Genomic DNA, 25,570 nt, shown 5'->3' on the forward strand with positions numbered 1-25,570 from the left:
CCCACAGTCGGGATTGAGAGTCGGTGGAGAGGTAAATCGAGGCCGTTGCGTTCGTCAAGTGCTGCAAATCAAACAAAACAAAGCCGCTGAAAAATGGAGACGGGATACGCTCGTGTAACCAAAGTCAGAACACAAGAGCAAAGCAACAGCCTTTTGGGGTGTTGCACGCGATCCAGAAACCACAGGTTTTGGTAGCCGTACGATATCACACAAAGAATGTCGCGGGCCAAAGTCGAGAGGCGGCTTTTTGCGCTTTGGAAGGCGAGGGCTCTCGAAGTCTCCCAGTCTGGCGGTGGAGAGGAAATAGTTCGAGGGTGGAGGGCGGCCGGGTAGATGTGGGACTCTTTTTTTCTGGGACTTTTTTTTTTTTTGTTCTTTTGAAGTTGACCCGAATGATTGCCAAATAACGTTTTGAGGGGGTGGTTTATTTAGGGTGGTTAGACTGTCGCAGCTTTGTCCAAGGGACTCCCCAGCCACCGGGGGATGGCGGAGCGGTTGCGGGACACTAGCGAGTTCGTCCTAGACTCCTGGCTTGGAAGAGGAGTCGGAAACGCTGTGGATTTGGTTTGATATGCTTGCGTTTGTGAGGTTATATTTGTTGTGGAAGAAAGTCGGGTTGGTGATGGTTGTCTGTGTCGTGCGGGTCGTAATATCTGTCCAGGGTTTCTCCGTTGTCTGTTGGTAGGTATACGCAACGACCGTTTCTGGAGTGTCGTGCTTCCGGGATATCGCTGAGCACACGGTACAATATCCAGGAAGCGTCAAGGCTCAATCGCTCCAGCTCAATCGATATTCACCGTGTCCTCCCTGCGAAATCGTGGGGAGGATGAGCAGCAATCCAGTCGACACGGCAACGAAATAAGAGAAAGGTGAGCCCCTTTCAGTGATAAGAGGTAAAGGAAAGACACCCTTTTCAAGTTCATTCACATCAAACGACGAGATGAAGAGTGAAAAGGCGTCGCACCAAGTCTTCCCGAGGCAGCGTGACACTGCGATCCGGAGAGGCTCCGAGGCTTACTTTTTGTACGATCACGCGCATCCAACACCACACTGCGTCTCCTTTTGGTGAGCCGTCACCTTGCCTCTCGAAGGGATCTACCAATAGGCCTCTAGAACAGCTGACTTGCAGCAGCGCGTCATCTGCGCAAGGGACCGTTGTCGCGTAGAATGCAGTCTGTAATATTTATTAGGGGTGCGGTAGGGCGGCAAGGCGGGCAGTGCAGGTACTCAAGTAGACGACAGAGACCACGGCTGCACGGATTATCTACATGGTGTCCTTTGCGACTGACCGCCTCTTTGGCCGATTCGGTCAACGTCTGCATAAACGCTCATTCGATAGTATTTAAGATACATGAAAAAATAAAATAAAATAAAAACTCAACGTCGCCCCCGTCCACCAGTCATCTTTGGGCGCCCAGACAAGAAAAATGCGAGATGGATGGCTGGGGGTGGGGCGAGTTGGGCAACCACACTGACTTGACTGACTGACTGACTGACTATGCCGTCACCAGACCCATCCCGTGAGAAGAGGGGGGCATATCAACTGAGGGATGAGTGGATGTCGTCAAAAGGCGAATGCACGCCAGATTACTGGGTTGCACCAATCTGCCGCATGAGCTGAGCTCCGTGACTACTGTCACCACTCATCGGAGCAGACCAGTAGAGATGGTTGGCTGGCAATATTGTCTTACAGGAGGAGGCTGCCAGGAACACCTTATTATGCAGATACGCAACCAAGCTCGACATGGCTTTCTTTAAAACGCGATCATGTATCGCATTCTTGAGGGGCTGCCTATTCGTTTGTATCTATCGCGTGCTAGTTAGTTAACATATCCCCAGCCTGAACGGTCTAGCATGGAAACCAAGGCTTCGCGCACTGGTCAGTCACTGGCACACTGCCTGCATCAATAATTGCCTATATTAATTATATTAATTACCCAGCGGTTGGCGTCTGTTTTGTGCGCATGCCATCATCTTACGCTTTTATTGCTCTTGAGCCGCCGCCATAACTCAGGTAGTTAGAATAAACCTGATTGGTACTTTACCTGTCCTCCCAATTGGGAAGCTGTCCAAAGTGGCTTGCTCCCCCTCCAAGACCGCCATAGCAACACCTGAGACATGCTACTACCGATTTAACGAAAAAAGCTCTCTCATTTTATGTAAAAAGCCTCGCGCTGATTTCCGCGCTCCTCTGTGTATCAGCTCGGCTCGGCACCCCCGTAACTTGCCCTAATTCTTCAGGGCATATCAAGGGGGTCATGCTGAGCATAAGCGAATGACGCATGTTTATTGCTGCTATGTGACCAGCATTGACGAGGGAGTGTCGGGATGTTGACAAGTAAGAAACATATCATTATTGCCATGGGATAACTAGTTAGTTACTATCCAGTATCCACGACAAGACAGACATACGCGTCAACGAAGAGGCGAAGAGGCGAAGAGGTCCCCTGAGAAAGGGTTCCTCGAACAGGGCTGCCCACCAGCTTGGTGGGGTCTCCCCCGCGCGAGAACCCAACAGCCTGCGTCCGACGGCTATGGCATTTGAGCTTGCGACACGGAGCTCATGGTGAGAATTGGGGCATGCACTTGGACGGAGTGCTATGCATCGCTGCCCAGTCCGCCACGCTGCGGGTCACTGCAAGGCCACAACGTTGGTCCTATGCAAGCAAAGCATGAGCACAGCGATAGCGGAGATGGCTAGGGTAACGATTTGGACTGTGCTGTTCAGCGCGGCTATTCAGAATGGGCAGTAGTCAATTTATTGAGTAGCGAGACGGAACTGTAAGACGCTCCACTCGAGTCTTATGCCTTCGGTCAATTGGCCTACCTATACCTTTAGTCCCTGCATGAAAGCTTATGACGCCAGATCCCGACACAGATCAGATAGATGTGAATAGGGCCTCGCTATCTAACAATTTGCAATGACAATACTCCCACCGGTAATTGCCCCTCCAAGTCCCAATCTGCATTTGTCGGATGAGCGAGTCCGCGCTCTCATGCATTGCAGAGCCAGACATTGTTAGAAGGTAATAAGAACTCGGGTTCTCAAGTGACCAGTTGGTCCCCTGTAGCTCAGTTGGCTAGAGCGTCAGACTGTTAATCTGAAGGTCGTAAGTTCAAACCTTACCGGGGGAGTAATCTCCTCATATTTTTTTTTCCCTTAACTTTTTTGATTTCTATAAAAAGAATCTCTCTATAAGCGCTCTGGTTTGCTATTTATTATTATTATGTTATTTTTAAGGTCGTGATTTCGTTTTATGTGAATGATAAAAAAATATAGGAGTACCTAAGTACTCCCCCGGTAAGGTTTGAACTTACGACCTTCAGATTAACAGTCTGACGCTCTAGCCAACTGAGCTACAGGGGACCAATTGCTGAGAGCGGTATCCATATTTTACACTATCAGCCTTCCTTAGGAGTCTAGTCCTCAAATCTTAGAACACAACTCCCTTTTCATCCTACGAGTGACATAGCATGTAGTTCATGTCCGATGCCGAATCGACTAGAGAGTTTGAGCCCACTGTGGATCTTGTCTCTGTTCCATCAATGTGAACATTGGTGATTATCTTTCGCCGCATGCAATACACACATTCTGTAGAAAGGCCTCCCTTCCCCCCTGACAGTGAGGTTGCTTGTGCGGTGCATTGAGAGTATCTGCTTTCGATAACTCGATAGCTGCTACACTTGCTCACTCGATTGAGCATCCAGGGTCTATGACAAAACGGGGGATATATAACTCGGGAGCTTTGCCCCGTCTTGTTCGAGTTTGTTAAAGCGCGTATTAATGCTTTCAAGGGTTATTACTGACGGGAGGCAGAATAATAGACAAGACTCACAGGTCGAATGCTAATATCAATCAGATTTGAATGAGTAAAAAACATAGTCGAAGTCGGTTTTGTTTGCCCCGAGTTCCTGGCAGAAAGCGGTACGCGCCCTGCTATCCCAACAGCCGAACCAACTGATAAAATTTCTCACCCTCCGACGGCCTGCACCAGACGCCACAGAACTGCGCACGCTGGAGGAAGACGTAAGACACCAGCTTTTGAGGGTCGAGACTGAATCTTTCAGAAAGGGTGATAAGCGACTGTCCGAGACTAGAGATCCTGAGGATACTGGTTTAGGTGCGTCCGTTCACGTTCAAAGTGAGGCTGGAAGTGTCGGAGCAGTCTAGGATGCACCCGGCGCAACGATAGGACTTGTTGAAGATCAATTATTCAAGTCCAGCCTAAACCTTGGATATTACTGGCATTTAAGGGCTGACCATGGTTGTTCTTTTCCCCGAGACCCGGGCTGGCCCATGATGCAACGGCGACCTGAAGTTGATGGCCATGTCTGTCACGATTCTGAACGTATTGCCGCTAACATTTGTCCTGGCAGATTCCAGATGTTCCTAATTATCCGAAAGCCGTTCCAGAATAGGTCTTGCACGGATAGATTTTAAACGAAGACAAGAACATTGTAGACGGGACGCTGGGCGCCACAGTTTTATCACGTTCACCATCCGTCCTCAATATTATTTAGAGCGCATGATGTAAGACGCATGGCCTTGCAGGTTGATGTGGGAATGAGCATTTGCCTTTGGCTGGTAGGGCAGCCCATACGAGACTCTCTTAGCCGTCAATCCACGCATGCAGCTCCCAAGAAGAGACAGATGCGTCACTACCCGACAGGATCCTGGAAATCGAATTAGGATTAGCCGTCCTTGCTTTCCTGGGCTTGCCGATATCCAGTAGTCTCTGTGCCCAAATCACATGAAAGTTCGACGAGAATGCGAAGAAGCTAAACTCTCTGGTTGATTTCTTGGGGAATATGGACGGAAGTTGGACCGCAGCGACCTTCGGACAGCGGTCCATAGTATTTTCGAGGGTCACTGTAGATATCTGGGCTGATACACTTTACAAGAGACAAAACGACGTTTATAACTAGCTGCTCGGTATCTCACTTCAATTGAACATAACTCGAGCCCTCAACATCAATGGCTTGTTACGTTTCGGCTGGGTGGGCTCTATTTATCACTCCTCAGCCTTTGTACAAGCCTACCTGCCTCACCGCCCTCTATTACGACGTCATTGCAGCGGCCAACCCAAAAAAGAAGAGAAAAGGACGCAGAACAGAAGGACGAGACCGAAGGCTTCCTGCTCCATCAAACCAGCCTGCGGTATTACATTCCAGATGACGACGATGAAATGCCCAAGTAAAAACGAGAGTGGGGGGACAGGTGTCATGACCTGCACATGGCTGGCCCACACTGACAGCGGTCAGGCCCGACTGTCGAATTCTCTCGATCATTTGCTCTAAAAGGAAATTCATGGCGTGAGGTTGGGCATATCGTGAATTTCAGGCCGCTGTGAGATTGACAACACAGCCGAACCGACGATGGGCAGAAAGGTAGCGCTTCCAGACTGCGACTTTGGTAAGCCATTTGCCGGTTTGTTGCCGCGACGGCTTCAATTGAAAGAAAAAATGTCAATGCCGTGTCTATTCTGCTTATTAATGGAGTACATAAACGCATACGGGATAACCCCGTGCCCCGGCGAGTGAGGCCCGGAGGCCGGACGGACTGTCGGCCCCACCTCTCCGTTGGCAACGCTTCCAAACGGCGCGAGGCACCTATTGTCAAGTCTTGACAGTTGCAAATTGATATCAGAGTGACATAGTAAGTCTTGCGACTTGCCGACGTTATAGTCTTTTATGCCGGAGGCCTCTGACTGTCGCTTGAGATGAAGTCATCTCGTCTTGCACTCCTTTCATCTAGAGACGTCATCTCCTTCATGCCACCACGTCATCTCGTTAACTCTTCTGTTATGGAATGTTTAAAATTAGTTGATGGACTTATTTTAGAGGCCAAGCGTCTCCCTCGAGGCATCTTTCAGAATCCTTGGTCAGCTGAACCCCTTCCTGCAAGATAAACCTGGGGGGGGGGGACGCGTAACTATCGTGGCTATGCTACAAACAAACATGCGGCTCTGGTTCCTAAGCCCCTACCTGCCCTAGCCTCATCCAAACAGAGAACGGCGTACAAACACGTCTAACTAGAGACCGCCCCTGCCATGGGTTCCTGGCCCATGTTCAAGCTTAAAGCAAGATCTGAATCTCTCTCAAGGCAGACTCCTGTCATGGACTAGGCATACGCCCGCCTTACACACCCTCCCCATAATTATTTCGAGAGGAGATTGAATTGTCTGGATGAGGCAATATGGAGAGAGCAGGGCCTGGCAAGGTCATTTTGCATCTTGTGTCCTGTTTGAGCGACTCTGGTCCGAGAGATACAGCAGTGGGTGAAAGACGAACCGATGTGACAAAATTTGCAGTCACAGGAAGAGCAAGCTGTTTGCATGTTCAAAGTTTCTGTAGATTCAGTACTCGTATGGTATCAATGCTGGAATCCGTCTATAGTCAAGTCCCCCTCTTGTGTCCGAAGATAGCCGACCAGCAACGCGGAGCGAGGCTCTGTAGATGTTCAAGGAGAAAAAGCAACAGTAAAAACACCTTTCGAAGATCCTCGCTCTATAGCTTAGAATGTAAAAAGAAATGTCGCGCGGCAAGCCCTTTCAACTGCGGAAAGCGCGCTGTAAAATGGCAAAAACCAGAGAAATCATCACAGTTACTAGAATCGTGCGAATTCTCGGAAATAAACGCCTCATAAAACCCAAAACCTCAAATCCGAAATCCAAATACGGGTTATTTCGTTTTAAACACAGTCTTCAACGCCCTCCCATGTCACTACTATATCCGACTTCGCCAAAATTTTGCGACATGCCACCTTCGCCGTAGCCTGTACCCGGGCCACTCATGTAGCCTCCGTCTTCGCCGTCATCGTAGTCGCTGGCATCAAAAGATGAACGCCCGCTAAGATCGTCGTCCATGCCACCCATCTCCTGCGCCGACCAGTTCATTGCTGCGAGTGCCGGGTACTGAGCCAGTAGGGCCGCAGGTAAGGCGTAGTTTCCGTTGGGGTCGACAGGATAGTCCATCGCCATGCCGGGACCGGCCATGCTGGCCATGTCTTGCTGCATGCGTTGTTCTTGCCATTGCCGTTGACGCTCAATCATTTCTTCATCCAACAATGGTTTGATGCAGATGCGGCCCGCCTCGGATCTGAAATGACGACCCAGGGCATCGGCACGCGCAAATCGTCGCCCACAGCCCCATTGGCCGCTAGCCTTGAGCTCACCCTTGCAGACAAATTTCTTTTCCCCAGAATGCAGACTCTCGTGTCTCTTGCGGTCGTGTTGTCTTGCAAAAGCTTTACCGCAAACCGTGCAGACAAAGGGACGTTCGTCCGTGTGTGTTCGCAGATGAGAGCGCAGATTGTAGGCTCGCGTGAACCGTTTTGGGCACAGAGTACATTGAAAGGTGGCAGGGTGCTTCTGCACTCGCTTCGGCCCTCCACTTTCCGAGCCACCTTGATACTCAGGATCAGCCAGGCGCAGGGCAATAACGTTATTCGGGACTGCGGATGTTGATTGTCGTCTCCGGGCAGCCGAGGACTGTCGATCAGCGGGTGAGAGCGATCGTGAGATCTCCTGGCGGGGAGCGAGGTTGGAGCCAAGTGTGGCATTAACGCTACTCGGTCTAGGCTTCGCAGCAGCTCCGGGCTGAAAGGGGTCTGTCACTGATCGAGGGCGCGATTTAGGACGACCTGCACAAATTTTAGCTCGATACATTGGCAGAGTCTATCAAGGAAACATACCTCTGTCTGGTGGAAGCAATGAATCTTGGTCCAAGCGAGATTTGGCGGGATCAAAGCCAACTAACTTGGCATTGTTGGCAGGTGCGAAATCGATGTTAATAGCAGGGGCTATTTGCGGCATGTCTTGGCTGTTACCAACAAAGGTGCCGGAGGGGTCTTGAATAGTAGGATAGGCGGGGATGTGGAAATTCGGGTTTGCCGATGGTTGGTAATGCATATCCGGTAGGGGTTGAGTGCCAATGCGAGGACTGATGGCAGGGCTATGGGAGGGACTGCGACCATCACCAAGGTTGAACGTGCCAATGCTCAACACTTCCTGGTACATGCTGCCATCGGAAGCTCGTTGCAAAGGCGAGTGACCAGACCCATCATCGAAACTATCATGCAGATTCACGTTTGGCGAGTGCGTGACAGAAGACACATCGGAGTACTCGGACGGTGCGCGACGGTGGCCGGTGAACTGAGCACCACTCCATTCGTTGATCTGACCAGGTAGGAGAGCTGCCTCGGGACCAAGAGAAACGTTTCTCGAGTGAACGTTGGGCGAGGAGAATTGGTGGTGCTGGGTGAAGGAAGGCGAATGCTGCGCTGAGCTGGGTGAGTGCTGAGACTGCGGAGAAGTCATGTTGTTAAGATCGGCCGGAGTGAAGCTTGAGGGTTCGAAGAGCGGCGCGCCGAAATGGTCGCCCTGGGTTCCGGAGGACGGGAAGAGGGAGAAGTCGCCGTCGGCAAGGTTGTGCGCGAGGAAGCTCTGCTGAGGCTGGGAGGCAAAGGCCAGGTTATTCGCACCCGATGCTGTTTGCTGAGCGAAGCTGGCGGAGGGGTCAAAGGCGGAGGGGTTGACGGCGTCGGCCTGGAATGGATGCGACTGCTGCGGGGAGAGTTGAGATGTCATGAAGCTATCGGCAAAGGACGAGTCGAAGCTCGAGTCGGCGGCAAACTGCTGCTGTGTTTGCTGGTCGCGGGACAGGTCAAGATTGGAATCGACGGTCGGCGCAAACTGATTTGGTGACGGCGAGTGCGGTTGATTTATAACAGACTGCTGCTGCTGGCCAGCAGCAGCCGACGGCTGGCCGTCCTGCGACGACTGGTGGTCCATTCCGGCAACAGGATGAGAGTGAAAGCGGAGCGCCGTTGGAGACGCTTGGGGATGTTCCGGAAGCGAAAAAGGGAGGGTGTACCTGCGTATCGGGAGATGGGGCTTGACGAAGAGCAGCGGCAGCAGCAAAAGACCCGCGGGGGCGTGAGGAGAGGAAAGATTCGGGGGAGGGGGCGTGAGTCTGAAGTTGATGACTTGTCCGGTGAGGCAGATTTCCGAGTCAGCCTTCTTTTTACGGCGCGCGTGCGCCGCGGGAGTTGTGGTGTTTGGTGATGTATTATGTCGGAGGAGGCTGTGCAGAGCAAGCGTGGTCGTGGGCAAGCGGGTTAGGTCGAGGTGAGTTTGCGGTGGTGGTTGGCTCACACAGCCCAGGGCCGCGTGGAAGGGGAGGGGTGGTCAGAGATGAGCAGGCAGCAACTGATTGGAGCTGCGATGAGGGAAGACTGGGGGGGGAGGGTGCGGCAGCGATTGTTGGCCGGAGAGGATGATGAGAGAGAAACTGGGATGAGACGATGTTAGAAAATATTGGTGGCTCCGTCTCGAAACATCAACCCAGGCTGATGGCAGATGGTAACTAGCGCGACAGCTTGTGGTGAGGGGAAGTATTGTAATAGACGCACCTTTAGCTACCTACTAACCTACCTACCTACCTCGCCTTAGTACGTAGGTGTACCTAACGGCATAGGCTTTTTGGGTGGTAGCCTAATCATTCACCAGGCCTTATCAGTTGACAGCACCTGAGCAGATTTACTTTATTCACGGAGCAGCACTGTCAGAGCTAGGTAGGTATCTAGACAGCATTTACAATGGCATAGGATGATAATGAAGATTTCGTGCTAGGACCCGGCCTGCTCTCCGCTTGATGCCCTGGCTGCGGAGGGGCTCGAGCCAGTTGAATGAATCACGACTGTGGGTTATGGGATGATGATGCCGATGGAGGTGGCCTGCAAGGCTAGAGAGAAACTAGTAGAGGCGAGGAAGAGAAAAAAGAAGCTAGATTCGCTCAGTACAATGTACACCAGCCCTGTACATAGAATACTATCTGGAATGACTGTAATGAGTAACTGGGCGGCGGGGCAATTTGCAGACTGGCAGCGTTGGTTAGTGGAGCTCTCGCCAGTCGGTCGGCGCGCCTGGGCCAATTTTTACAGTGTTGCCTGAGCCTGTGACAGGGCTGGGCGTTGGGCCCCCTGTAGGTTACCGTTCTTTGTCACTTTCTGTAGGGCCTTGTAGCCTCACCCAGTTGTCGGTGATTTCAAGGCGCTAGCGGGCGATCAAGAAAACTCGGGTCCATCCCGAAAGGATTTCATGGGTAAGACATTGTATTACAGTTGCTTTCTTTCTTTCGGATCAAAAGACGAGGATAAAGAACAAGGGAAAATGTCCTCTGTTTGCTCGACTTGTCGATCAATAATACAGGCACCTCGGTGGAGCACTGGGGACAAAGACGTAGCGGTGTTGAGTACCTCGGAGCGCTACAAGCATATGTCGGTACCTAGGTATGTAGGTATGCATGTGCCTGCTGCATCGGGGCATTCTGAGGTATCTTGCTCATGAAACTGATCAATACCTAGTTATAAAAGGCCTACGCATAACGACCAAGATCCTGGATAATTTGCACGTTCCCGACAGCCCCTCACATCAGTTTTCGCGCTACATCCTCACACTACCGCCCAACAGGTACCTTGTTACTAATTAGTTGCCGGCCTAAAATTACCCAAGGTACTCTATTGTTCTTGAACCTTGTTTTATTTTCTTGAACCGTTGATATCGAGTACTTTCCATCGACGGTGCTTGAAAAAGGGTGTGGCTATTATGCATGTATGTGTTAGTAGGGTGTAGGGAAGACTGCGCCACCTTGATCTCGGCCTCGCACGCCGCCCTTTTTGGGACGAACAGCCATCTGGTCTCGTTTGGCGGTTGTGGCGTGTACAACCAGCGCCCGAATTCCAAAAAAAAAAAAAAAAAAGGTAATTTTGCATGGGCCATAATTAGTACCACTTGGAAACTTGATGATGCACAAAAAAAAAACGCTCCTCTCCCACGTTGTTTCCTGGGAGGCGCCGGGGCCCGCTGACGGACTTGATCCCCGCCGTTAACGAGCAGCAGCCCTATGGTTTGACACCTCATCAGATGCCAAATTCGGCAGTGAGGCAGACTTTGGCCGACTTGTTGCGTCCTTCTTGCCCTCTCTCTTTTCGCACAATTAATCCGCTATTCCGTCTCTGCCGGATTTCCTACCCCACACCCCCGAATTTCCATGTCGGTTTTCAACCAATCGACATTCTTCCATCGCATGGTCAGAAGAAGGGAAAGACGCCAGAACTAGAAGAGCATCAAGGAATTTACTATTGACTATTACCAGTAGTTACAAAACACGCACCCGAGGGCTCCACGCAATGACGCGGCCCTCCCCCACGGATGCCCACCCCTGGAAAACCGGCCAAACGCCCGGCTCTTGCCAAATCGTGCAAATCAAAAAAGGTCGTGGAGAATTTCCATGGCGTTTGATTTGGCCGAAACTTTCGGCCAGCACGAGTTCACTAGTTTGCTGTTTTGGAAGAACAAGGATATTCGGCCAAGCGTCTTTCAAGCGTGCCAGTAGTTAGGTATCCTACGAACATCTCCACGTCTGGTCGTTTGTACAGGACCGGTGTTCACCACAAACAGCGTCTACTTAATAATTAGTCGTCGTCATTCAACTTCTTGGCAAAGACACTGACTCTGGTGATGCATGTCAACTCCACACGCCTTCCCAGCGTCACTCCTATCCATCATTGTTTGGGGTCTAGAATCCTCGTGTGTACATGGGTGCCGCCGTCGTACGGGCATATGGTCGCCTTTGTCGTATTGTCGCACCTGCCTGTGCTGATCACAGCTCAATACCGCCTACACATTCTACGGGACACACGAGTCCAACACGGTGTTTTGAAAGCGTACCCGTTTCCGCCATCAAGACATGTTTCACGGTTTCCTTTAGTCAAGCTCGACGTGTAGCCCTGCCAAGTACACCATCAATATCTGGTGCTGGTGCTTTCCCCACTGGGACAACGACCCAATCGGCCTCCCCGATGCGCATGCGCATCTCAATAAACGGAACTGCACAGAAGCGCCCTCTCACGCGCCTCAATATGACAGTCCACAGATAGGTAACGTACATTCTCAATGTAGGCCGATGTTCATAATCCTTGTACGGCCCCCTAATTCAACGTCGCATCTCGAAACCGGGGAACTGACCATCCACGACGGAATCCCGGCCGGGACGTGGCTGCGGCGGGTGGGGCGCGCCAATAAGGCAAGGCTTTTCGCAAGGCGTTTCGGGGACCCTGGCCTTGCCGTCGCCGAATCTACCGGGAGGCCGCCGCCTTAAGCCCGTTCAGGGGGGGGAGCCACCAATTTTTCATGCACCAGGGGAGAAAGAAAAAAGGAAGCTACGGTGATTAAATTTCCTTTCCGTAATAAGGTTGATCTTCATCGGGCTCACGGGCTTTGAGTCACTTGGATGCTGGCCCCATTCCTTCTTTGGGCTGGCCGTGTCCACCAGCCCACGCACCTGTTGGTCTCAATAAGCTCGGAGACATGTGCCGGAAGAGTTCATCACCTAGTTACCGAAGCATTATTAGATATGTAGACATTTATGTCCCGATGGGGAATGCTCATCTCAAGACATGGTCCAGAAACGAGAACTTTTGTACTGATGACGCGTATATAGAGAAGTTGACGCAGGGGTCGTGACCTGATGCATCGGGGTCAAAGTCTTGGTCTCGTGCTCATCACACCTCGGCTTGCTTGGCTCGTAAGGCTGGGTTGAAATTCAGTAAAGTTGGGTATTTCCTTGCCCGAATGAGCCTGAACCTCCTCGACTCATCCATAATGCACTCTGTCTAATGTTCTATCCGTTGACGTCGCAAAATCTATGAAAACATGCCTCTCAAGGCGGAAATGGGTGGACAGGACCGACAATCCTGGGCGAAACTAAGAATGTGGCTCAAACAACCTCGTCGCGCTCGAAACCAGCCGGCTTCAGGCTGGGATTCGGTGCTTCCTTGTGGTCCTTGAACTTGCTAACAAATGGGTTGGGGTCTTCCTTTTGGTTCAGGTTGCCAAACGTATGGTTGACGCCTCTGTGGCCGGCTTCGTCGGCGCGAATGTACAGAAGAAGATCCTTCATTGTCTGATGACCTTCTGGCATTCTCCAATACTGCAATGCGTTAGTACCTATGTCCAACCTTGACACCTTTTGACTGACCTGAATGGCGATATCGGGAATGCGAAACGTGGCGTCGGCCCAGCGTGGTAGATGGCCGTCTTCAATCTCTTTGATTGATCTTGTGTACGTATGCACAGCCTCTTCCTCGAGATAGCCAACGAAGCGATGCACAATCTTGGGGTTCAGCAGATACATGACGAACATGCCGTTGAAGAAGACGCCCTGGGCGCCGATGATCATGAGCTTCATGAACCAGCCGGGTTCGCACATTTTCATAAACGTCAAGAGATGCATCCTTTCGTTGTAGCTTTCTTCGAGCAGGGTTTCGATCCAGCCATTGTCGCGCTTCATGCGACGCAAGCTGCCCAGATGCCTAAGCATGCCGCCGACCATGCCTGGCACACCAGCAATACTCTCAAGAAAGACAAATCGAATAAGCTATTGTTCATGGGTTAGCGCTATTCGTCGCACAGAGAAAAATCCAGCATGGGATTTCTTTCTTCGGTTTTGGGGGGGAAGCTCACCCATTGGGCTTCGGTCAAGGGTTTTTCGGCCTCGACAGCGGTTGTGGGATGGGCCTTGTCGACCTGCTGCTCGCGGTCCATGCCCGTCGCCTTGTCCATCCAGAAACGGGCGAAGCGGACCGTCTTCCACGCCAGCCAGTCACCAAAGGTGCGCGGCTTGCGGTGGGCGGGCACGACGGCCTTCATCTCCTCGAGGGTGTAGCCAGGATGGGGCCACGCCGCCGGCGTCGTCTGGATCAGATGTGTGTCCTTGGCGGGAAAAAAGTCCTTGAGTTGCGCCACGGGCGTCGTGGAGAATGAGCGACAGCCGTGGCAGCAGAAGGGCGTCGCGGCCAAGCGCAGACGCAGACCGGCTTGCTGTGAGCTGGCATGTGCGGACAAGAGGGCCGTCTTGGTCAGCTGGGCAGCCTGCCTCGAAGCAGCGGGCGCTCTCGTGCGCGTAGTCGCGGACAGCATTGGATGTGCGATGCGATGACTGGTAAGTAGTGTATGGGCGTTGGCGGCTAGATGACGGTGATGGGAGCTTGGAAGCTAACTAGTGGTTTTCTTGGCTCGAGGTAGGGTTGCAAAGAGGGGTTGGTTGTATGGAAACAAGAAGACGCGTCGCCGGTATTCTGAATTGAGTTTGTGTGGTAGTTAGCGGTAAAGGTAACTAGTTGTGGTTACTGTGTTGGGCATGGTACACTGAAGCTGAATGCAGGTGTAAGTCAGAAAACAAGGGCAGCAGCATTTATATCATTCTGGAGGACCCCCCCTCAGAAAAGCATAATAATAAAGCACAAAGCAATCTAGGCCGCTAAGGAAACACGGTAACAGAGCCGCAACGGGTCCCGGTATTGAATACGAGCCCAAAAAGAGAGAAAATCCAAAAACTAGCCTCAGGACAGAATCGGGACAGAAAACGGATCACGAGTGAGATGAAAATTTCAGGCCGGGCGAAAAAGAAACTGCTTGGACGCCGCTGAAATCAGCCAGCAACCCGAGACCCGAGCGATATGTACCTACATACATACGGTATCACAAGGTGAGCGCCTGACCAAGACGCCGATAGCCATTGGCTCGCCGAAGTGCCAGCCCGGGTTGATCCGGCGCTACACACTGGCCGTGTGTGTTGACTCTGACCTCGCTGTCCCGTTCCATTTTCGACGGCAGCTTCTGGAAAGGCGACCTGAGACTCCCAAGAGATGGTTTGCGCTGGTAATCATCGCAAATTCGTCCTCTGACCACTCTTGGGTTTCTATTCCCGTACATCCGGGTGGACTTCTTGTCCTTTCGGCTAGTTACCAATCGACAGGTACCTTTTGGCGCGCCTAGCAGCCCGTTCTCTACATAGGTACCTTTAATTACAATACACATTACATCGCCGAAAACCCACTTCGCATCAACCCACCCACTATTATACGGAGTCATGAGTTTGTCATAGTTGCCCAGTACAATCAAGAATCAAGAATGGACCTGACGCATGGTAGGTCATAAGCAGACCCAGCATTTCGGAAACCTCGAATATTATGCTACCGGATAACTAGTCCAAGACTATGTATGTACATGTTTTTCGTCCGAACGCCGAGATTACCCCGTTCCACAACAATGACCGCTGATGATGAGCCAGCCATGAATCAGTAGGCCGGCACCCAGTGCCCAGACCTCGAGCTGCGCCGCAGCACTTCAACTACTTCTCCCGTACTGAGTCCAATGCTCAGGTCAATGTTTTCGTAAGACTCTCGTCTGTGAGAGATATGCACAACCGTGCAGTCGGCAAATGACTCGTCCATCAACTCCTGAATCTGTTGGTCCATCTCCACATCCAGCGAACTTGTCGCCTCGTCCACGAGCACAATCTTGGTATCCATAATCTCCTGGTGCAGAATTGCGCGAGCAATGAAGAGCAGCTGCTTGTGACCATGCGACAATCGTGCATTTACAATGTCCGCATCCAGTCCGCCATGCTTCTCAATATGCGCCCAGAGCCCAACTCCCTCGAGGGCAGCGATTATATGGTCATCCGCAGGCATAGGTGCGTCAAAAGGAAACATGTTGAAGCGGACTGTGCCCTTGAGTTCCACACCGTCTTGCGTCAGCGTTGTGACTCGAGAACGTAGGGTGTGGCGTGGGACTGTCTTGATTTCCCGGTTATCCACGCTGATGCTGCCAGAGAACTCAATCAAGTGTAGGAGAGCCAACATCATGGATGTTTTGCCACTGCCAGTGCGTCCAATAACGCTGACTCTTTGGCCATGCTGGATGCTCACTGTTGCATTACTGAGTGCTCGGCGCACCTCCCCGCCAGGACCTCTGTAGCTGGCAGTCACGCAATTAAAGTCAATTTTGCCAGTCGTCGGCCAGTCCTCCCCAACCTCAGGCATACCATCACGGTCCTGCTCCTTTGGCGTCTCCGCGCAAAATTCCTTGATGCGCGACAGGCCACCCAAACTCGTCTCCACCCGAACCCAAACCGACAGGAATAGTGACGCTGTAGAACTGAAAGATATAAGATTGAGGAGTGCCAGCCCGATAGCGCTGTCCGAGGTAGATTGCGGGAAAACCAGTGAGATACTGACCAGGGTGACGGCAGACACAAATGTCATAGTATCAAGCACAAAAGTAAGCCACTGCTGGATACAGTACAGATAATAGTATGGCTTTTGCGAGGAATCAAGACGTTGAATGAATTCGCTTTGGAAGTAGTATTGCCATCCAAAGCTGCGGATATGTGCCATACCCGAGCTCGATTCCGTCACATGTGTAATCAGCGGTGACGACGTCTCGAGCTCCAGTAGGCGCAACTGCCGTGAGGTCTTGAGATAATAGTGCTGGACAGTGTAGAGAGTAACGATGAAGAATACAATAATCGGTGCAGCGTACTTGGCTCCAGATGATATGACACCAATATCCACCAAAACATTGAAGAACATGGAAACAGATGCCATGAATAGTGTTGGTAGTGTCTGCGATATCAGGGCAATATCTTGACTGAAGCGGTTGAGGAGCGAGCCTGTGTCGGTATGGTTGAGGAAGGACAACTTTGCCTCCAAAGTCGACTGCAACAGGCCCCAGTGGAGCGCTGCCGATGTCTGTGGGACAATCTGTTTGAAGAACTGCACGCCAACGATTGAAATGGCAAGGATATCCGAAACACTCAACGCCACAAACCCCGCAAAGTACTTGTTATTGCTGGCGTCGACGCTGAGCCACACGCGCATAAAAATCTGCGGCATTCTCTCAAGCGCCGCTGCAATCGCGACGCCCAGAACCCACAAGAACAGCATAAAAACACTTGTGGAGCTAAAAAAGTAGCGGTAAAGAGAATAGTCACTCTCCTTTCTCTTATTGTCGTCGCTGACTTCCGGCGTTTTGGAAGTGTCGACAGTTGGTGGTCCTTTGACTTCGCCAAGGGAGTCTTCCTCCTCTTGGGCCGCCAACTCAGGAGTTTGCTCTCGAAAGCGCGAAGATGTTATACAATTACCAGAGTTTGGACGAGGAAGTGTCATTTGGACAACATTTCCGTGCTGAGATACCTCAAAGATCATGTCGGCGGCACCAAGAATGTCCAGATTCTTGGTGGTCATGATGACTGTCAAATTCCATCGGCGCAGAAGGCCGTTTGGCCCTACCAAGCGCCGAACAATCGTTGTAGCAGTAGCTTCGTCCAAGGAGCTGAGTACATCATCCAAGATGATGATGGAGCATCGCGAGAAAAGGGCCCGTGCTAGCCCTACGCGCTGTTTCTGCCCACCACTCAAGTTGCAGCCATTACTGCCCGTCATTGTTTGGTCGCCGTCAGCGAGATCATCTAGATCTTTAGCAAGATCGCACGCCTCTATGACGTCGTCGTAGAGAGATTCGATAAATGGGAATGCGCCGATGATGTTGTCTTGAATGGTTAGGTTCTGCAGCCATGGTGTCTGGGCGGCGTAGGCAATGTGTCTTGTCGCAATATTGATGGTGCCAGTGTCAATAGGCAGTTCTCCGAGGACAGCGCTGAGAAAGGCTGATTTGCCTGTACCGAGGCCGCCATGGACCATAACGACAGAGCCTGTGGGGATCCTCAGAGTCACGTCTCTGAGAATAGGTCCCGTCAGGTCAGATGTATAGGAAACATGATTCATTTCGACAGCATATGGTCCTGGCTGCGCCTGCAGACATCTCTTTTCAGCATAGTCTGCGCTTTGTGGCGTCGGCGGATCGTCCGCGTCACGTTTGTCGGATATTTCGGGGAGCAGCAGAAACTTTTGAATACGCATCAGGCATGCCCATCCGCCAGCGTAGTACGGGAGATAACCCAGGAGCTCGCTAATAGGTAGCGCAACAATTAAAATGATGGCGTAGGTGGCAAAGATTTCGGGTACGGTCATGGGATTGACGACTCGCGTCCAGAACCGAGCACCAGCAAATACGGCAACGGGAGCCATGGTGTTTCCGAAGGCATCTATAAAGTCCAAGTTAGCTTCAACACTCGTTTCGTCAACCCTAGAATGGTAAAGTTCTCACAGATGGCAAAAATAAAAATGCGTGCGTTGCGTTCGCTCATTGATGTTTCGATTTCGCTCAGTCGCTTTCCCTGTAGGAACTTCAATATGGACGTGGTCAGACCCATAGCTTTGATGCTCTTCAGCTGGGCTAGAACATTCGATGTAGAAGCGACGCGCGACTGTATTTTCTCGTTCCAGACTGTCCTTGCTCCTTGCATCTTTTTTGACGTATAGTACGTTGCTACCGAGGCAACTATGGATGACGAATATTAGCATGACCCTACAGCAGAACGAGGTTGGACTGGACATACTGATGGTGGGTACAAAGATCAAGAAACAAGCTGCGCCGACGAACTGGTAAAGAACAAAGATTCCGAGGCCAAGCTCAATGCAAGAAGCCCAGGTGGAATGCAGTCTAGTCAAGAGTTGGTCAAGGCCGGCTATATCTGCCGTCATGAGAGAAACTGCCGCCGAAGCTCCTAGATCTTCCATACCAAGTCTCTGTATTTTGTCATAGATAGCAACAACGAGAATCCCCCGTGCACATGTCTTTGCTTGATATTGAAGTCGTTCGGAAATTGATCTCGAGATCTGAATAGAGCAGCGTTAGCTACAACAGCGTATTAGTTAGCGGTGGGAGCGGCCACTTACCGCTAGACCGCCAAAGATCAACATTGTAGCACCAATAAGACCGTTGGTTTGGGACCGGGAGACTGTGGCATTGCTGATATAGTCCATGACGCGTTGCATTAGAAATGGTCGGCCGAACGAAAACCCAACCAGACAGAGCCGAGGTAATACTGGGCTGAGGAGTTCCCGGTAAAGTGTGCGAAATCCAGCTCTGACCAGTGGTCGTTTTGAATTGCTGTTGGCTATGGCTCTCTTCCAGAATGGGGTAAAACGGTCAAAAAGCTGTTCAGAACTGAACTGCTGGCCGATAGGTGGAAGGTCTTCCACTCTGAGCTTCTTCCGGGCGCCTTCCACCACGAGGCGAGTGACCCATATCATCATGGAACGGTTCCAGAAGCCACTGCACTGCTCCGCGCCCGCGTTATTGCGGGTTTTATCCGAATATAGCAGGTTGCGCTTCGGCATCTCTTCCAAGACAACGAGTACTAGCTTAAGCGAGGCAATTACAACTTGCAAAGCGGCGATGGCGCCCAAGCCGCCTCTCATGTAGTAAGACCGCGCCATAGTGATATCAAAGAGCATGGTGGTTGATAAGAAGATGCTGAGCAGTGCTGAAGATTGCACAGTATAGATGTGGGTGACGTATGTCATTGCCAGGACGCACAGGGATGCGACAAGGGACATGATGGATGCCGCGAGCGAGACAGGTGTTCGAGAGGTATGATGCCATAGAACTAGGCTGGTGAGTTGGATGGCGACGAGGGCAACGCTGACGGCAAGCTTGAGCCAGAGAAGCGCGCCGGGCCGGGCCTGACGAGCGGCACGAGCAGCCTTTAAAAATACCGGCAAGGCCAGGAGGAGAATTCCTGCGGGAACCAGGCCGAGCATGGCATGCTCGAACAAGATGGTGAAGTCGAAGCGACCGGTGTCGACTGGGCCAAACTGACCATCCATCTCGTCGAGCATGGTGACACAAGGTCCAGGCCGGACGATGAAGATGGAGGCAGTCGAGAGGATGGTTTTGCTGCAGAGTATAGGTAAAAGACGCCTCCGCGGAAAGCATCTGCGCCACCTTGGCTTTTGAGATGTCGGCGGCGGAAAAGAGGTGGAGGTGTAGCTATCCAACGAGACGAGTGTTGTTGGTAGCGTCGACAAGCGCCAGTGTTATGAGAGCATGGGAAATGGAAGACGGGAGATGGTGGGCAGGGGCTTTCCCAGTAAGCCACAGTTTCAACGGAAATGTCGGCCGCAAGCCTCTCGCATCTGTATCATTGCCAGGTTTGGTTGGAAAGCTGGTATACTGCGGAGAAGCCATCTAAGAAACGGGGATGATCGAAGCGGCCCGGGGCAAAAACTGCTTGGCCCATTTGGGGGCACAAAAGCGGCGTGGCACAGGCGGTGGGGATTGGAGGATCCTGAGGGGGGCTCGAGCAGGGAATTAAACAGAAAAATGAACAAAGGGACAAAAAGTAAAAAGGGATGGTGACAGCGTTGGTGGAGGTGGCCGTTCTAGCTTTGGTGCTTTGTGGTTGGCAGGTGGTCAGCGGCGTTGCGGGCGGAGTGCTGACGGAACGTGTTGCTGGCCACACCACCATGTTTGGCCGACGACCGATATTGGCTTTTTGCTCTCGGAGGTTGTATTATTTTTACCTAACCATCACACTACACACGTGAGCATATGCAGGGAGCGTCGAGAGGGTGCAGAGGAACTTATGACGCGCCTAGTCTTTTTGTCGCGTTTCCTACGTCTTTCCGTGCATGAGCGACGGAGGCAGATGGGATGTGGTTGGGTTGGGGGCCAAAAATGAGGGTAGCCAGACTTCATTCAATGTCTCATTTATCTTGGACTACAGATACAGTCGGCAAGGGCGCCTGGGATCAGACTTACAGAATCATGGGCGCGGGCACATAAGGGTCCCGTATGTAGTTGCCAGTATTACCTACGGAACAAATAAAGAGAGAGCCAAAGACGACGACTGCAGGCCGCGCGGGAAGAATGCATGGATGGTCGACCGACAACTGTGCAACAGGGTGCCGAGGGCGGCGGTGTGCCGACAAAGAGATGGCGCCGAAGCAAGTCAGATGGTAAATCCTAGCTATAGTTACGGCTGCCAAACTCGGTAGGTGTTTATAGTATCAATAACTTGAGTACCTGTTTGCTCACTTTCTTGAATTAGTGCAAACGAGGTTCCAGTAACGAACTTATTCGGTGCACAGCCGTCTGTTGCGCTTTTGACGACCTCAACAGCAGTTTCTCGGCCCGGCACGTGGATAGGCACAGTGTGACATGAAATATCTTGCCAGGTTCGTTAACGCGCAGTGCATATGATGGCACTTGATTTTGTCAGCACTCCTAACATGGGGATGTTAGTTTCTGTCTTCTAGTTACGGCAACACATGTCGCCGTGTTGCGCACCGGATTTCTCATCAATGAGCATGTACGCAGGCTGGATTATAAACGAGTTTTTGGTTGCACAACCTAGTTATTTATTAAGTAAACGAACCGATTATCAGCCTTTACTAGATGCGGTGATGCAATTGCTCTGTCTGTCCCTCGACAAGGACTGAGCGAGGTTCTCGGCGCCACAAAAAAACGGGAGCGGCGCCAGTCAAAAAGGCGCCTGCAGATTTCCATTGACACTAAACCCTTGCTTCACCGGAAGCTTCCTGTCTAGGCCTAGCCGGGGAGATCCTGCGGCGGCCGTTCACGCCTCCGAGCTAGCAGGGTCTTCGGCGCGCTGAGTTGGCGACGGTGCGCGGTGCTCTAACTTATCTGCGGGGAGATGGGGATGGAGACGGTGGTGGCGGGACGTGTCGCCATCAAGCTTTCGGCTCACACCATTCGTAGTTAGCAGATGCGCGGACTGCTCAACTCCGCCTCTCTCCAAGAGATGTTACATGGCACCACCAACATCCGGCTCGCTTCAACGCACTGCCAGCAATTCTATGGAAAGTGGCATGTCCGTCGGTCAGTCGTGGCGAGGTGCGAGGTGCGAGTGTGGATGGCTGGGCTGAAAAGACATTGGCCAAGGGAGGAGGTATCATGGGGAAGAATGCAAAAGGCGGGGTGATGAGTCTGATGACACGCTGACGTCTCTATCCCAACAGACTGGTTGAGGTACACGAACCGGTTGACGTCGGACGGGGACTCGCATCGCCAATTGGCAGGTAGTACATACAAGGCCCCCCGGTTGTCAATATTACATGGCATATTCCATGCATACAGGCTGGCCCCATTGCAGCTACACCATGTCTGTGTTGGTGTGGTGTGGTGTGTTGTGGTACTGTATTGTGCTCGTGCATTATCGTACATACATGGACTGCCGGAGGAGCGCACTGCTCAGGGCCAATTTTCCGCACGTGCCGCAAGGCTCTTGTTGGCTGGCCACTTCCGGCGATGCCAGCACTGAAATCTCCTTTCAGCTCTACCACCACCACTCACTAATAGGTGTTACCAGTGCTCAACGTGCCAATCGGACCAATTACCTGGTTCATATTGTTCATGTAAAAAATTGGTTACAAACACCACAGCCAGGCTCATGTCCTGTGCTTTGCTCTTGGATAGATACGTCTAGGGATACTCGTGCTCGTGCTGGTACATTGACATTCAACGCTGCGCCAAGACGCCCCCGGCTTGTCCTCGTCCCTCACAATACCCTCACGACGTATCTCTGCCTAGTATCTCGTCCTTGTTCGCAGCCGATGTCTCTGGCTTGTATGCGTCATGCGCAGACCTGATCGGGGAGTCTGAGATGGCCATGCGGCCTCTGAATAAAAGATTGCGGCTGCCCGTGTCCACTATGCATAGGGTTGCACTTGTTAGCAGACCAGCACTCGCAACATGGCCAGCACGGCCTGAGTCTTCAACTGTGTAATAATTACCTGGCTGCGCCTGCACAGTTGATAGCAGAAGCAGGCAAGAGATGATCGCCTTATGCATCATTTTGACTCTTTGAGGAACAATCGCAGGGGGGGAATACTGGCTTTTCTCTTCGCGTGGACGAGTCGTTGCAACACTTAATAAAAGAAAACGGGCACCACCGGCATTTTATCACGTGGAATTCGTCTTCTCCATTTTTAATGTCGTCCGCTTTGTTCTCTTTTCAAGTCTCGTTCAGCGGATGGATGGGCTTCCTCCCAGTCCACATGAATGGGCGGGAATGGACGAATGCCAAGAAGCTCTTAGCAGGGCCACCAGGCGTTTCCACGTTGGCCAGTGGCTGACGTGTTGATGTGTATTGTGTTTTTTATCCTAGTTACTTGGCTGAGAAAAAAGCCACATGGGGTGTGGCGCCGAGTCGGTTGAACCAAACAGCCAATATTCAAAAAAGTCGTTGTCAAAAGGGAATACTACAGTTGGTGTAGCTTCTGGCATTTCAACTTTCGATACATACCTAAGTATAGCAGGGAGGTGAGTCGCCACGCCTCCCGGCCGTGTGCTTGCAGATGTTGCGGGCAGCATGTAAAAGGATATGTGTCTACAAATTATAGTCTACGGCGTTTCCGGGCAGTGGTTTCTTATCTTGCAGATTGATGTTAACAAGCGACACATAGTAACGCACAACAAGAAACTAACTGAATACCGACAACATAGAAGACCCGTAGGATTACCTACTTACTAAGAGAATAAGAGAGCAGCAGCGACGCCCTTTTATATAATACGCATGAAATTATTCGACCCCTCTCACCCGATTCTTATTCCCGTTATTACTTGTTGTTCAAGGCGGTCGCTACTCGCCTCGGTACTACAGGGTAGGGTGACGGCTGGTGTTTCGTATTATGGAGGGGTAAATTTGACCCCTCAGATGACGCTGTGACGCATGACTGTGCCTGACACCCTGCCCAAGGGAGGGAGGGGTGAAGCCCCCTTGAGATTCATCGAACCAGTAAGAGCCATAAGCCTCCCGCCCAACAAAGCAAGAAAAAAACCTTGCCGTGGACCTCCAGTTATTCCGAGCAAACCGCCGTTGTCTACCTACCTATATGCGGCTCGGAACTCCTTACCCAGCCGTAGGCATAACAATAATGTCCCTACCAGGTAGCTACCTACCTACCTAGGTATGTAGGTAGGTACCTACCTGTGTAAATTTAGGCACCAAGGGACTGTTACGCGCCACCCGTACCCGCTCCGTCCGGGCCCAAGCCGAGCCCACGTTTATGACTCTTGCCCCCCTTTGTTGTATTTTTTCCCCAAAGGACAAGAAAAAATCCACGCGCTGCTGAAATTAAATAAACCCGATCTTCCTTTGACCACCAACCAACCTCGAATACCACCGGCTTCGTCATCGACCATTCCCACCTTCCCTATCCGACACGAACTGCAAATCCATCGAAAAGTTCGACAAGTCAATCATCATGCCTCCAGCAAAGCAGTGGGGTAAGTATTGCGCGCCGTGGACCAGACTAGGTGGCCTTTTCCTTGTACGCAAGTTTTGCGCGCAAATCCAGTGACAGAGGTCGTCGCATTTTTTCTTTCGCGGCCCTGTATCTGAATCTGGCGCATACTTGTGACGCGTGAAATCTGCTTCAAATCTTTTTTCTGTACATATTTGTCCGCGATCCGATATGTGCAGCCGGCTGACTGCTGAGTTTTCCTTGATCTGCAGACGATGAAGCGAGCGATTCCGATGCCTCCTCTCCTGTGGCTGTTGCCCCCCCCCGCCGACGACAGTTTGACGACGAAGAGGACGAGGACGACGTAAGAGCCTCACTCCGAATACAAACACATATATTACGCTCCATGCGTCGAGAGTAGGCGCTAACCCTTTTCTACCCAGGTTCTTGACTCCTGGGATGCCGCCGAGGACTCCGAAGTAGAGCGCGAAAAGGCCAAGAAAGCTGCCGAGGCCAAAGAGAAAAAGGCCGCTGAAGATGCCGCTAATAAGAAGTCAAAGCTTCAGCGCATCGCTGACCATCAGAAGGAGCGCGCACGCATGCGTGAAGAGGGCGAATCCTCTGAAGAAGAAGAGGACGAAGCCGATCGTCGTGCCCGCCTCCGCCGAACTGAGCAGGAAGCCGATCTTCACCACGCCGAGGATCTCTTCGATAGTATCGGAATCAGTAACAACCGTGCCAAGACCATCCCCGGCTCCAATGTTGTTGTTGACTCCAAGGACCCTGGTAGCACCGTTGACCTGGCCAAGCTGCCCATCTTCAATCCCCAGACGAAGAAGCAGTTCGAGCAGCTCCGTGATGTCCTGGTACCTGTGATTGCTGCCAACGCTAAGAAGGGCCACTATGGTCTCTTCCTCGAAGACTTTGCCAAGGAGCTCTCCAAGGAGCTGCCCAGCGAGCAGATGAAGAAGATTGCAAGCTCTCTTACCCGTGCTAGCAATGAGAAGCAAAAGGAGGAGAAGGCTGCCGACAAGACTGGCAAGAAGAGCAAGGCTGCCAAGACAAAATCTTCACTTGTAACCACACGTGCAAACACGAATGACATGGAGACGTACGACAATGATGCTTTTGGCGAGTGAGTGCAGACAACGCGGCAACAACTGTCGGACTACAACTGACGAAACATCCAGTGACGACTTTATGTGAAAAACGAACGTACAAATCGCCTCATTTCTGCAGAGTGGCTGGTGCTTGCTCCGACAAATCTTCAGCAGCACTATCGGCTCCCTCGGAATGTACATGGCGGCCGCAGTATTAAATGCCGCGCCAAGAAAGAGAGCCGCTCCATGGTGAAGATACAGGGAGAATACTAGCGCACCCCCCAAGAGCTTGGTTGAATGGACAACTGCCGAACCGACCCCCCCTTTTGCCCTGACCTTTGGACGGTGGCTCGGTTTTCTCACCATTTGAGGTTGGGGCATCGCAGTAGAAGGGGAAAACGGGACAACGCACTACGGCTTGGCTGATAGACATGACGGGAGAGGGGAAATTCTTGGGTTTGTTCTTGTCTTTTGTAATGTTTGTTTGTATGTTACCAACTATTTTCGCTCT

At 51.7% G+C, this 25,570-nt stretch overlaps 4 protein-coding genes across 4 annotated transcripts; 1 reads left to right on the top strand and 3 right to left on the bottom strand.

Moving 5' to 3' along the window:
* Positions 1–6,704: 6,704 nt before the first annotated feature.
* CCM_06653 (C2H2 type zinc finger protein) lies at positions 6,705–8,792 on the bottom strand (the record flags this gene model as incomplete). The annotated part of the gene is made up of 2 exons (XM_006671794.1): positions 6,705–7,642; positions 7,694–8,792. The coding sequence occupies 2 exons, from the start codon at positions 8,790–8,792 to the stop codon at positions 6,705–6,707; spliced, it is 2,037 nt and encodes a 678-aa protein (XP_006671857.1).
* A 6,350-nt stretch (positions 8,793–15,142) lies between these two features.
* On the bottom strand, positions 15,143–19,591 carry CCM_06654 (Vacuolar metal resistance and drug detoxification protein; the record flags this gene model as incomplete). Its single annotated transcript, XM_006671795.1, has 3 exons — positions 15,143–17,952; positions 18,015–18,174; positions 18,647–19,591. The coding sequence occupies 3 exons, from the start codon at positions 19,589–19,591 to the stop codon at positions 15,143–15,145; spliced, it is 3,915 nt and encodes a 1,304-aa protein (XP_006671858.1).
* A 2,692-nt stretch (positions 19,592–22,283) lies between these two features.
* CCM_06655 (uncharacterized protein) lies at positions 22,284–22,568 on the bottom strand (the record flags this gene model as incomplete). The annotated part of the gene is made up of 2 exons (XM_006671796.1): positions 22,284–22,423; positions 22,508–22,568. The coding sequence occupies 2 exons, from the start codon at positions 22,566–22,568 to the stop codon at positions 22,284–22,286; spliced, it is 201 nt and encodes a 66-aa protein (XP_006671859.1).
* Positions 22,569–23,980: 1,412 nt separating this feature from the next.
* Positions 23,981–25,165, top strand: CCM_06656 (eukaryotic translation initiation factor 3, putative; the record flags this gene model as incomplete). Its single annotated transcript, XM_006671797.1, has 4 exons — positions 23,981–24,002; positions 24,232–24,323; positions 24,403–25,094; positions 25,150–25,165. The coding sequence occupies 4 exons, from the start codon at positions 23,981–23,983 to the stop codon at positions 25,163–25,165; spliced, it is 822 nt and encodes a 273-aa protein (XP_006671860.1).
* Positions 25,166–25,570: the final 405 nt, after the last annotated feature.

The sequence above is a fragment of the Cordyceps militaris genome (assembly GCF_000225605.1).
Source record: "Cordyceps militaris CM01 unplaced genomic scaffold CCM_S00005, whole genome shotgun sequence".
NCBI lineage: Eukaryota > Fungi > Ascomycota > Sordariomycetes > Hypocreales > Cordycipitaceae > Cordyceps > Cordyceps militaris.